This window comes from Cupressus sempervirens, chromosome 4, assembly GCF_028749045.1.
Source record: "Cupressus sempervirens isolate cs-2001-9-10 chromosome 4, ASM2874904v1, whole genome shotgun sequence".
NCBI lineage: Eukaryota > Viridiplantae > Streptophyta > Pinopsida > Cupressales > Cupressaceae > Cupressus > Cupressus sempervirens.
In genome coordinates, this window is record NC_143121.1 from 320,078,829 (window position 1) to 320,091,718 (window position 12,890).

Here is a 12,890-nt window from a genome sequence, read left to right on the forward strand (position 1 = left end):
ATGACTAGGTTCCTAATACGAATCCACAACAAAAGAAACAACCTAGAGAAATTACAATAGGCTGCTTAAGTGACCTTTTGGTCCCATGGTCTCATAGACATCATTAAAACCTTTCATTTCATTTCAATAAAATACCATAGAACTCTTGGCATCTTTTATGAAAATTAAAAAAAAATCTTTACACAAACTCCTAAACTACTCATTTTTAAATTCTCTTATCTTTACGAACAAAATATCTGAGTATCTCTCTGTTTCAGAAACCATAAATTATAACATTTTCTAATTAGCAAAGGGCAGACAAATAATATGTAGGAAGGTGAAAAGTAAAAAATCTAAAACGTGGCTCAGCCTTAACGGGCGCCTCGATTCACGTTACACCGCGCTACACCTCACATACGGCACACTGTTTGATATTTTACAGGGACTTGTGCTGCAAACTTCACCGTCCGATCTCCATTCACTTTTCACACAGACGTCGGATCTGAACAGTGGCAAACTTCCACGTGTCGCATCGATATTGGGTGATGGGAGATTCTTTTCCCAGTTCCTCCACGGTGACATTTTTGCAGGCGCATAACTTCGCGAAGCAAAGAAACGAAGTCTGCCGTGGATGGTTTGTTGAAGTGGCGGTATACACATTGAATATATCCATACATATAAGAGGTATTTTCTGTAACTTTCCAGTTTCCGATCTGTATCTTCATGGCATGCTTTTAATTCAGAGATATTTGCAGTCATATAAGCCAAATTTCACTGGATTTTCCCAAACGCAATGTAGGTTGTAGTCAGTCGTCAAATTTCTGTAAGTTGCAAAGTGATTTGGGAAGTTCTGCACTTTGAAATTTGTTTGTGCTTTGAATTATGACAGTTTTTTTTGGGCTTGGGATTTTAGTCAAGTGGAAATCTGTTTATAATACACTTCAATTTTTATTTTTTCGGCTCACTCGAGAGCAAATTTGATTCTGCAGCCTTATATCTGCCGTGTAGATCATATGTTATCAGGCTCTTATTCTATGTACGTTTTTTGATGCTATTCCTTTGCTTGATTGAGACTCTTTCATTGCATTTATTATTAAGGTGTAGGCGTCCTCCAATTTTGTAACTAAGTAAAATCTTCAAACTTATTGGCTCTCACTAAATATGACTTTTTTTTTCCATTTTAAAATTTGTTTTTAAAAACCAAGAAATCACTTTTGTCAGGCTATAGTAATGTGCCGATCTCCTTGTTTCTGAGTCTTTTTTGGGGGGTACATTGGATTATGATCAATGATCATGGTATTCTTCTCAAGCTGGCATGGTGTATGCCACTAGATGACTGATGAAAGAACATATATGCTTCACAAATTAAAATATTGTGTACATCTACTGCAATATTTAGATAATAAAATTGGTGGTAGGTTTACTGAAAGTATGCTACTGATGTGGAATTTGAATCAACGCTGCATATTTTGTAGTGTACAATGTAACCTAATGTGAATTTTGAGGCCACTTTACGTGAGTTTGCATTATTCACCCTTAAGAGCATAATGGTATGAGCTTTTGGAATACCGCAATTTATGTTAGTTTAATTTTTTTGCCTCAAAATAGCAGCGTATGATCTAAAAATCATCTATGGTGTCCAACACTTAGTTGCTTTCTCTTTGATTTGGGGCATGAACAAAAATATATTTTTCTTGAATAACCTGACTATAAAGGAGTGTGGGTGGTTCAATTTAATCTTTTTGCTTCAAAGTATCAGCATATGATTTGAAAATCATCTCTGGTCTCCAACTCTTATGTGTTTTCTCTTTGATTTGCGGCACGAACAAAAATCTATCCTTGAATCATTTGACTGTAAAGAAGTGTGGGTGGTTCAATTTTGAGTTGTTAGATCAGTGGTCTAGAATATTGGGTATGACCATGTTGAGATTCTTTTGGTGCAAGGAATTCGAGACAACAAAATTAGAAGTCCTGCCATGTCAAGCTTCTACAACTGTTTGAGTATATTTAGTAATCATGTGCTCTTTCTGAATGGGTAAATGTAAAGTTCAGTGTTTGGGCTTTCAAATATCAGCATAAAGGTCTGACATTCATCTCTCGTTAACAAAAAGTACAGCCTTTTCCATTTTTCCTATTAGGTAGATTGAATTTGTTCATTTATTTTCTTATGAACTTTTTTGGGTTTATCTGGGCCCAAATAAGTGAAATTTGTTCCTCATCTATATGATCTTTTCTATGATTTTTCTGAGCATGTTGAGATATTTGGATGCTATATTTGCTGAATTGAGTCCCATTTTCTGCATTTATAATTTTGTCATCTATCTTTATAGGCATGTCATTCCAATCATTGTGCTCACATTTTGCTATGTTTGAAGAATGGATTGATATACATGTCATTCATATGAAACTGAGCACAAAGCATGTCATTTAAACATTATAAAACCATAACATACAACATTTGAATGCCATCTAGGAAATAATATCTGAGTTCAGTACTCAATTGTCAAAATGCATATCAATATCAGTGAACAATATCATAATGATAAATATGATAAATCTGAAAATCTAAATCTGAATATGCCTAAAGCTATACGCCGAAAGGCTAGAGGGCTGCCATAAAGTAATAAGTATCAATGTATCATAATCATGTTCATGTTTAACATAAAAAACATAACATAGAAAAATGTAGTAGACTGCTGCTCCTATTCTGCCTCTACCGCACTTGGAGGGGTGGGGCCCACCTCAGCGACCTAGTAAGGAGCCTTAAAATTAATTTTTAATATTCACTTTTTAATTTTTTTGAATAAAAAAAGAGTTAAAATTTAAAATTAAAAAAAAAAAAAAAAAAAAAACATTTGGGGACGGCTGGCCGTACCCAGTACGGTTGGGGGACGTCTAGGCGTCCCCTTTCCATACCGGGGACGACCAGCTGTCCCCCTTTTTTTCCCAGCCATCCCCGAGTTTTGGGGATGTCCTTGGTAATTTGCCTTTTTTGGGGACGGCTGGGGGATGTCCCATACCTGTCCCCTCGTCCCCGGGACATCCCCATTTCCGAAACTCCTATTTTTAGGCTGGTACGCGTCTCCGGGGAACATAGTTTAAAATTAATCTCCTCAATTGATTCGATGTACCTACTGATGTCTTCAAATACCATCATAGATGGCCACTATAAAAATTCAAACTAACCAATTATAGTCATCAGGCATTGTGGTGGCAATTGTTAAAGATATCTTTTCCTTACATCCTCCTTTCTTTTCTTGCTGATTAGTAACAAGTATGGCTCTGGGCATGATTAAGTCTGATTTCTATGGCAGCAATAGAAAAGGCATATAAATCAGCTGGCTTGGTTTCATTTTGTGATTTTCTCTAGATCCCTCTCTGATTGTTTTAACTGATCAAGAGATTTCTTTCCTTTTATGATATATGTCTGCATATTTTATTTTCTGATCATGTGTATTTTTTTTGCTTTGTGTTCATGATCTTGTAGAGCGTTTTGGTGTAAAATAAGGCTTTGAGGCTTGAACAATTAAGAGCTTGTTCTGACATAGGAGGAAGTAGAAAATCAAAATGCTTGGAAATGGTTTACTTCAGCCAGCAATAAGCAGGCTACCATCTGTATATCTTGGTTCTTCTACTGGACATGTTATGAATGGTATTTGTAAAGATGCTTCAAATCCATCAGTTCATCGATCCTCAAAGCCTCTTCTTAGCATTAAATTGTTCGACAACGGTCTGCATTTACCAAACAAAATTACTTTCAAAGGAAACATGCGTGGAACTTGGACAGGGCCTTGTGCAATCTTAGCAACAGATCCAGCCTCTGCTGAGGTATGATCATCTTTCAGTTTCTCATTGATTTTAAAAGATGATGTTGAAAAGTATAACTGATGAGATTAAATAGAATGCCCAAGTGGTGTGCTTTCATAGTATATCGTCATCTATAAATGTTTGACCTCAACAATTGTGTTGCCAATTTAGCTCTTGAAATCAATTGCAAAAGGTGTTAATACATGCTATATATAGCCTCAATCCATCCCCGAGTTTTCAGTTTCTTTTCCCACAGTTTGGGGAAAAGTAACTTTCTGTTATGTATTAGAAGGTGAAATGTAGCAAGTACTCCTTTGAAATAAATTTTTCTTTGAAAGCATACTCCAATTGCAAAATAAAGTTTCTTTCAAGTGAACCCTCCGTGGATTTTGGATTAAGTCCTGGTAAACATATAACAAATCTGCCTGTTCCTCTGGTATTATCATCCTTTCAGTTTCTAATAGATTTTGTACAAGGTAAATGCTATTGATTTCAATCTTTGAACTTAGGTACAAGGCCTAAGGACAGTACTTAGGTACAAGGCCTAGGGAGAGTACGCGCATAGTATCCCATTATATAGAAATGTCTTATCATTAAAGGTGCCAATGCATGCTATACAGGGTTTCATCTAGTAATTAGTTTTGGTTCCCATCAAAACAGCTTTCTGTTAGGTGTAGAAGCTGGAAGCTAGCAATGGTTCCTTTGGTTTAAATTGCAGGATGACAGAATAGCATCATGGTTGCTTTTTATTTTAATATTGAAAAACTATGCATGTACTGTAATGGTAGTGGATGGGTTTTCCTGACATTGGGATTTGAAACCACATTATGTGTGCATTACTGCATAGTATATGATAATTCATAAAATAATAATATTCTATATTTTTAGTCTGTTAGACAACTTTGTGCTTTTGTTATATAAAATTACCAATAGTTCATGTCACGTTAAGAAGTGACATTTTTCCCAGAGTTTTTCTGGACCATGGACATGGTTTGATTGCAGCCTCTCGTGATTCATTATCAATCTATATTTATTAGGAAGGGGTGCTAACTGCCATCAATGTCTTTTTCTTGTTTCTTTGCAACAGTTTACTGAAACTTTTGACCTCGATGACCAGTCTCAGTTGCAGGTATTCAAAATAGCATTTGATAGCTGCATTGATCAACTATTGAATCCAGTGTAGACATAGTTATGCTATTATTTATATCTCTTGTTGCAGGTGAATGTCATTAAGTCTGCAGGTGAATCTCCAGCAAAGATTAATTTACAGGTAACAAATAGCAGCCCATCCTTAATTCTTCATTGGGGTGCAGTGAGGGGTGGAGAGAAGTAAGTTTTCTTCTTTCTGGAAGCTTGTCAATGGAGTTTCTATATCTCATTTTTATTATTTTTCCATTTCTTTAGATTTTAAGGCTCTGACAGAAGATATTCTAATGAGCAGAAATTGGATACTTCCATCAAATTCGCCCAGTGGAACTACAAATTATAAAAAAAGAGCTCTGAGAACTCCTTTTACAAAAGTAAGTTTTCTTCTGCTGAGATTTGAAGTGCCATATATGTACATGTATGATGGAATTAGATAAAGGACTGGATTTTACTTACATTGCAGGCAATGTGACTTGATTGATTACAGTTTATGACCTTAAATTAGATTATGCATTCTTGGTTCTCATGTTTTGCAGTCCGGGGATAAATCTTTCTTGACGATTGAGATACATGACTCAAACATATCCTCAGTTGAATTTCTTTTGTATGATGAATCCAGAAACAATTGGTAAGTTTTTTGTTAAAACTTTTGGTTTTCCAGTTTGATTTTTTTGAAATTTCCCAATATAATTGTCTCTTGTGACATTCTTAAGTTGTTAACCAATACAATCCATTGCATTTATTAAATTTTCAGGTTCAAATTTAGAGGACAGAACTTCCACATTGACTTGCCCAAGAGCGAGAGCGAAATTTCTCAAATTTCAATTCCCGAAGACCTTGTACAAGTCCAAGCTTATTTGCGATGGGAACAGAAAGGCAAGCAAACTTATACGCCAGAGGAGGAAAAGGTATTATAACTTCATATCAGAAGACCTCATATGTTAAGGAAATAACCTTTGACAAAGGTTTGGCATGTAAAACATAAACTGGAGAATCTAATAAGTTCCCTTATTATGTAAAGGCATTGGGTTGGCATGAAAAAAAGCATCAGCAAAGTACATGTAATAATAAATACAAACATATGGTGTAAAGATCCCAGAGCTTCCACTTGTTGCACATCTTTCATGACCATGGATGGTGCTTAAAGGTCTGTTTTAGAGTCATGATTCCAAACTATTATAGCTGACAAAAAAGTTTGAATATACTTATAGGACCTAAAACAAATTTGCTAGCTGGAGTAAGGACTGAAATTGGGAAATCACATTCAAAGAGAATTTTGAACATTGAATATTATGTATGATTGTTTTTGAAAGTACATCAGATAAGGTAAAGTTTCCTGAGCATGCATAGATGCCAGTTCTAAAACTTCCAAGGCAATATGTATTATGGTAAAATAATGAGTGTGTTATTAAACAAAGATCATGAATCTTCTATATTAATAAGATATAAGAGAATGTTTCTATAATGCACAGGAGAGAGGAAATAGAAACATTCTTGTAGAGTGAAAAAGAAAGTTTCCATAACAAACAAAAGGAATCTATGGAAACATTACAAAAAGAGTGACCATTAGAAAAAGATGGAAGAGACAAAATAGAAACTATCTAATATACCCTCCCTTAATGGTTAATCTATTTTCAAAAAACATAAATTTGCATGTCCGCAAAAAGCGTAAAAGGCAGCCTCAGGTTGATCAGAGAGGTCTACATGTTTTACAATTTTGGCCTGTGGCTGAGATCCTCCATGCTTTCACTAGTTAGAAGTAATGTGAGTCCTGCAATCTTGAATCACATGACCAATTTTGTGGCAATAGTTGCACCGGATTTGCTTCTTCTTGGAGCTATTCTGAGACTGAATAGATGTCTGAGATGGGCCTTTATCCTTGTTAAAGGATTGGACTGAAAATGCTTGTTCAAAGGAGGACGAAGGAGCACACTACCAAACTGTTGTTTCCAATGATCCTGCTGCAGAGGTTTGGTGCACATATTTGAGGACTTTAGGTCAACATTAGTTGCAATAATGTTGAGTGTCTCAATAAATTGCTCATAGGACAATGGTAGGCTTTTCAGAGTAATGGCCACCATATCCTCTTCCTCCATAGTACAACTAATGGCCTCTAGTTGATCTCTGATGTTCTTAATCTTTATAAGATGTTTTTGTAAGGACATGTGCTCATCCATAATAATAGAGAATAATAGATTCTTCAGAAAAAAGGCTCTTCTTTTATCTGATGTCTTGTGGAGATCCTTCAGTGTTGTCCAGATCTTTGTAGCTGTTTAGCCAGATGACACTTGAGGTAGTTGATCATCAGTAACTAAAAGCTTAATAAGCATAACCACATCACAATTATGCTCATCAAATTTCTCTTCAGTAGCATCAACTATGGTAGGACGAGTCTCAATACCCAAAACAAGTGCCTCAAGGCAATGTTACTCGAAGATCTTCATCATTCTCTGCTTCTAGGTGTTGTAGTTCTTTCCGTTGAAACATTGATTGCCTTCCAACATGAGATTGGTGAGAGATGCCATTGCACATTTTTCAATGAAAAAGTGTGAAAAATTTGAGATGGCACGAACTTTGAGACAAATTGACGGAAGACCCAAAAAATTTGAAGAGACACTTGGATAAGAGCTCAAAAAACACAAAAAGAATCTGAAATTAGATTTTGAATCCGTTGGTTGTTGAAATGTTGACTGCCTTCCAACATGAGACTGGTGAGAGATGCCATTGCAAATTTTTCAATGAAAAAGCGTGAAAAATTTGAGATGGCACGAACTTTGAGACAAATTGATGGAAGACCCAAAAAATTTGAAGAGACACCCAAATTAGAGCTCGAAAAACTCACAAACAATCTGAAATTAAATTTTGAATCCGTTGGCTCGAAAATCAAGGCACAAAAAACAATGCACCTAGAAAAAAGTGAGACTAACCTAGTTGAGATCTGCAAAAGTCCACTAGGAGTATGCAAATTTTTTGTTAAATTGACAAAGGAATCGAGGGTTTTCAAAAAAATCGTAGTTGGATTAAAAAATTTGAAACTTTTTGCAGGGTTTTTGAATAGAGGGCAGATTTGAAAAAAAGGCAGATTTTAAACCTTGCAGTACAAAGAAAATTGCAAAAAAAAATTGGACGCTGAATCCCTAGTTGGGTTTGGAGGAAAAAAAGATGCAAATTTTGAACACAATTGGTCAAATATTTATTTGATTTGATACTATATTATGGTAAAATAATGAATGCGTTATTAACAAAGATCATGAATGATCTATATATGCGAGATACAAGAGAATGTTTCTACAACGAACAAGAGAGAGGAAATAGAAACATTCTTGTAGAGTGAAAAAGAAAGTTTCCATAACGAACATGAGTTTATGGAAACATTACAAAAAGAGTGACCATTAGAAAAAGATGGAAGAGAGAGAAATAGTAACTATCTAATATCGTAATAGTATGAGTGTTGCAATTGGCCTAGCTAGTCTCTGATAATTATTCTGTAGAATAGATTCTCAAAAAATTCTCTTTTAAAACCTTTTTGTTGATCGGTAAATGACATAATGCCTTATATATTATTTTCAAAATTATTTACAAATATTTTTACCCTGTTCAAAGTGTAGGCACTGAAAAAGAATGGGGAAGAAAACCCTCAGTGTTGCCCGGGGCTTTTATGTTCTTTAAATAAGTTGGTACGTTCGCCTTTGTCTCTTTACAAAGGTCTTTAGGAGGGCATACCCTCCCTTACGTCATTTCTCACTTGTACATTTATACATGCACCCCTGAATATGTGAGGGTTTTATGAAGGTATACCTTTCTTTACAAATTTTGTCATTTATACATATTTCTCTTTTAAAACCTTGTTACAAACGTGTATGATGAATTCTCATCCTTCAAAAATAAATCATTAAAATATTTTAGAGAAGATAATAGTAATTATCTGGAAAAGTCACTAAGTTACTAATTCAAGTGCAGATGTGGATGCAGATACAAGAATCTCATGTGGATGCATGATTTTTTTTGGGTGGTTTTGGGTGCATTTGGATGCATTTATATATATACACATAAATATATATTTTACTATATATACATACATACAAATATACACACACACACACACACACAAAATACAAACTGCAAGAAATAAATAGAATTAAATCATTTGATAGTATGATACTTCGTCATTGATAAAGATAAATGTTAAATGGCAATTGGTAGTTCACAAGTAATTAAATAAGCCATGTCAGATACATCTATGTTCACAATTCCAATGAAAATCAGGAAATCATTACAATTACAAAATCAATATGTAGTTCAGTATTCAATGTTCATCAATTAGGATTCATTAATCATAATCATAAGAATTATAAAAAAATTCATCTTCATCTTTAGCTGCTGCAAGTTACGATATTTTGACCCCAAAGCATTTCCACTTGCACTAGATGCATCATACATCTGGATGTAATCATCATCATAATCTGTAGCGAGTCCAGTAAGATCCTCAATGGTTGCATCCAAGTCGGCACACTCATGGACTACATTTCAAAGCTTTCTTACCCCATCATTGTAGTTTGGATCCTTACGTAACACAAGACGTATGTTGCAATGAATATAAACCAAGTCTTTTGCTTTTTTGAGTCCAACTGGTTACACTTCACTGAGTAGATAAAGGTGTATGTACTCCAATTCCATTTAGCGATAGAGGAACTTACAACCTAGGCAGTGTTCACAAAATTAAATAAAAATGCAAAATAAATAAAAGAATGTTAGGTACTAAATGTAGAATAAAAGTGGTTAAAAAAAAAAGAAAAAAAAGAAAAAAAAAAGAAACTTACCTATGAGAGGATCTTGATTGCAAGAGATCATAGATACGTAATGGTTGACCATAGAGGTACCATCATGTGATAGCTTCCATGTCATTTTGGTCATTTATAACTGTTAGTGTTGCACTATTATTTCTTCCTGAGGCAAACAAGCCAAATTCTATTGTAACTTTTTTTTTTTTTTTTTCACTTCTTCATTTGGGAAGAGGCTTTCAAAACCTTTCTTGTACCCATTAGCAACTTATACATCTTTCTATGGTGCTACTCTCCCTAGCATAGAAAATATTTCCTTGCTATAGTACCATGAAGATAGAGCATATGCAAGGAGGTGCAATTGGGTAGTCATCTTTGCCCAGTGATGATAAATGATTGATTCCATCTTATTTCATAAGGTTTCACTATCTATTGGGAAATTCTCATGTTTTTGTATTGCAATATTTACTTTCTTTACCATTTGTCCATGCCATCATAGACATCACACAAAGAAGGTGGATCTGTATCAACAAATCGGAACGTAGTAAGGATAGGCTTAGTGAAATTCAATATGTAATGAACATGGGCCCACCAATTGTCATCCAAGACCAATATCTTGATCTTTTGGGCCCTCTCTGAATGCGAATCCCTCCATACACTCCATTGGTTCAATGCCTTTTGCACCTCAAGAAGTTGTCTAATAACAATAGTATGAGTTGCAAATTGGGTTTTAGTAAACTAAGCAAGTTGTTAATAAATATGAAGCAAATTTATTTACAAATTGATAAGTGAACATGACAATTAGATGAACAAATTAAGCTTAGTAAGTAAACTCCAATTTCAAGAAAGATCTGAATGTTGATTGTGACTTTTTGTGGTTTGTCACAAACACGTGTCTCCTTCCCCCCTCTTGGTATACTTGTTTCACCCACTCTTTTTGAGTGCCAATTTGCTGCATCACTAAGTTGAGGAATGTATAGTGCATGGTGTCCAAAAAATATGGTCATATCAGCCCTCAATCACAACACCTGCGTGCCAATAATTTTTTGCATTGTCTGTGATAACCTGGATTACATTCTCACTACCATCTCTATGGACTAAATGAGAATTTTGGAAATGATCTGTGCATCTTTCACATCCCTTTCACACTTAAATATCCTAAAAAACAATGCCCCTCTGGGGGACACTGCAATAACGTTAATTAATGGAGGGTTTCTGGTATCTTTCCATCCGCTAGAAAGACCCAAAGTAACCCAAAAATCTCTAATTAGTTGAAGATATCTCTCTATAGAAGTCCTCGCTATTTGCAATATAGTGGTACACACCTTTTCATACCCAAGACTTGTGTAACCAGCTGGTGCACTATTGATGGTTGCCACCATCTCCTTCGAATATGGCAATCTCACCAAGTTGAATGGAAGACCATTGGCATAGAGGCAATGTCCAATGGCTTGATTAACAATTCCGCTTGCCTCAATTTTAAATGCTATGTCCAATTGTTCTCTTTTGTGGGTGCTAATTTCTACTTCTTCATTTTCCACTTCTGGCATAGGCAAGAATAGATATTTTGAGGCTACAACTGTTTCAGTGGGGTAACTCCATATTTATCGTTTTGTATGGACCAACATAAGAAGTTTGTTTTGATCTATTAACCAATCTACGAGCCTCTTCTTGTTCTTTTACATATCCTACTGTTTGTGCAGGAGACATCCCCTTCCTCTCTTTTCCTTTGCACATTCCCTTTCCTTTACAAACAAGGCCTATATAATAAAGTTTAACTTTAAAATATGAGCTATTAAATGGTTTACTATCACATATGTTACACTTCTATTTATATGGCCCACTTCCTGCAACTTGTGAAGTTCTTGTGGTATGTCTCCATAAAGGAGATCCTATACTAATTTTCAATTTATTGGCTCCTTGCTCTCCCATTGAACTTTCACTCTAGGCCATTCTTGAAATCTGATTTCTTGCTCTTATAATTTATAATAAAGCAAATAAATTTAAATTAGAAAAAAAAGAGAAATTCAAGTATACAAGTGCAAAAAATGATACAAATATATTAGGATAGAGACATAAAGTTTTTTCTTTATTTCTTTAAAAAAATGCAAAAAATTTAAATTTTTTTATCCCAAACTTGAAAAAATTCATCAAAATCTAAAAACGATTCACTAAAAATAGGTTCAAATGCTTACCTTAGACACGTAGATCTCCTCCATGAAAGCTATTTGGCACCCTGAAGATGGTCCTCTTTGAAAACAATCATTTGTTCTTCAAAATGCCAAAATGGAGACCAAATGAGGAGAACAAAATTGAAAACAAAATGATACGCTAAAACAATGAATGGCCTCTTTTAGGGTTGTTTTAGGGTTTGGAGGAGAATAAATAAAAACTCAATTTAGCACAGTTTAAGTGATTTGTTTATTTTAAGTTGTTTTTGCCATTTTTCTTTTGTGGGCATCTGGGGGTGTTTGATGTGCTTGGATGCTCGGTGATGTGCACAAGGAGCGTTATAGCTCCCTATGGATGCACATTGACACATATCCATAGGGGGTTGTAACGCTCCTTGTGCGTACTCTTGCACACGAGAATCAAAATCTGCTTCTGAATGCATCTGGATCCAAGGCCGCTGAGAGAGCATCAGGTAAGTTAAAGAAAAGATAATGATCCTAATTAAAATGCGATAAGATACTTAATAAAACAAATCACTTTGAGAGTGACAAATTAGAGGCACAAGGATTAGTAAAACCATCATCATGTTTTGTTGGAAGCATCTTCTGAGCTGGAATAAATCTCAAAATTGATAATATCTTATAGGATTCTGGTACACATGCTTTGGAAATAGAACTGCTTTTTTTGAAACAGTTATCTTATATTACTGTACAAAGGAACATATAAACATGATAGCCTCTAAATGTCAGCTTGATGTGTTGTATTCCCTTGAAGCTTGTTTTGCTTGGTTGATCACATAAAGATCTTGAAGACAAATGCTATAAAATCTGCAGATATAGTCCTGTTAGAATTATAACTTTTGACCTTGCACTTGTATGCAGTTTGCTAATTAACAAAAATGTTGGTATATGATCATGACACAGTTTGACCTTCAGGGCAGGGGTTGTCATTCATGAGGTAAAGCAAGGGTTCATCAAGAGACTATAGGGGGTTCAAGCCCAACAA

The 12,890-nt window shown here is 34.9% G+C and overlaps 1 protein-coding gene across 1 annotated transcript in view; it reads left to right on the forward strand.

Annotated features, from left to right (window-relative positions):
- Window positions 1-603: 603 nt before the first annotated feature.
- The window catches only part of LOC149561319 (alpha-glucan water dikinase, chloroplastic-like), a 154,438-nt gene continuing 142,151 nt past the window's right edge, over window positions 604-12,890 (forward strand). The window contains exons 1-7 of the mRNA XM_089825084.1: window positions 604-663; window positions 3,467-3,807; window positions 4,874-4,915; window positions 5,006-5,115; window positions 5,228-5,306; window positions 5,469-5,560; window positions 5,687-5,840. Coding sequence (XP_089681210.1) covers window positions 3,547-3,807; window positions 4,874-4,915; window positions 5,006-5,115; window positions 5,228-5,306; window positions 5,469-5,560; window positions 5,687-5,840 — 738 coding nt within the window. The 5' untranslated portion in view covers window positions 604-663; window positions 3,467-3,546. The remainder of the gene's footprint in view (window positions 664-3,466; window positions 3,808-4,873; window positions 4,916-5,005; window positions 5,116-5,227; window positions 5,307-5,468; window positions 5,561-5,686; window positions 5,841-12,890) is intronic.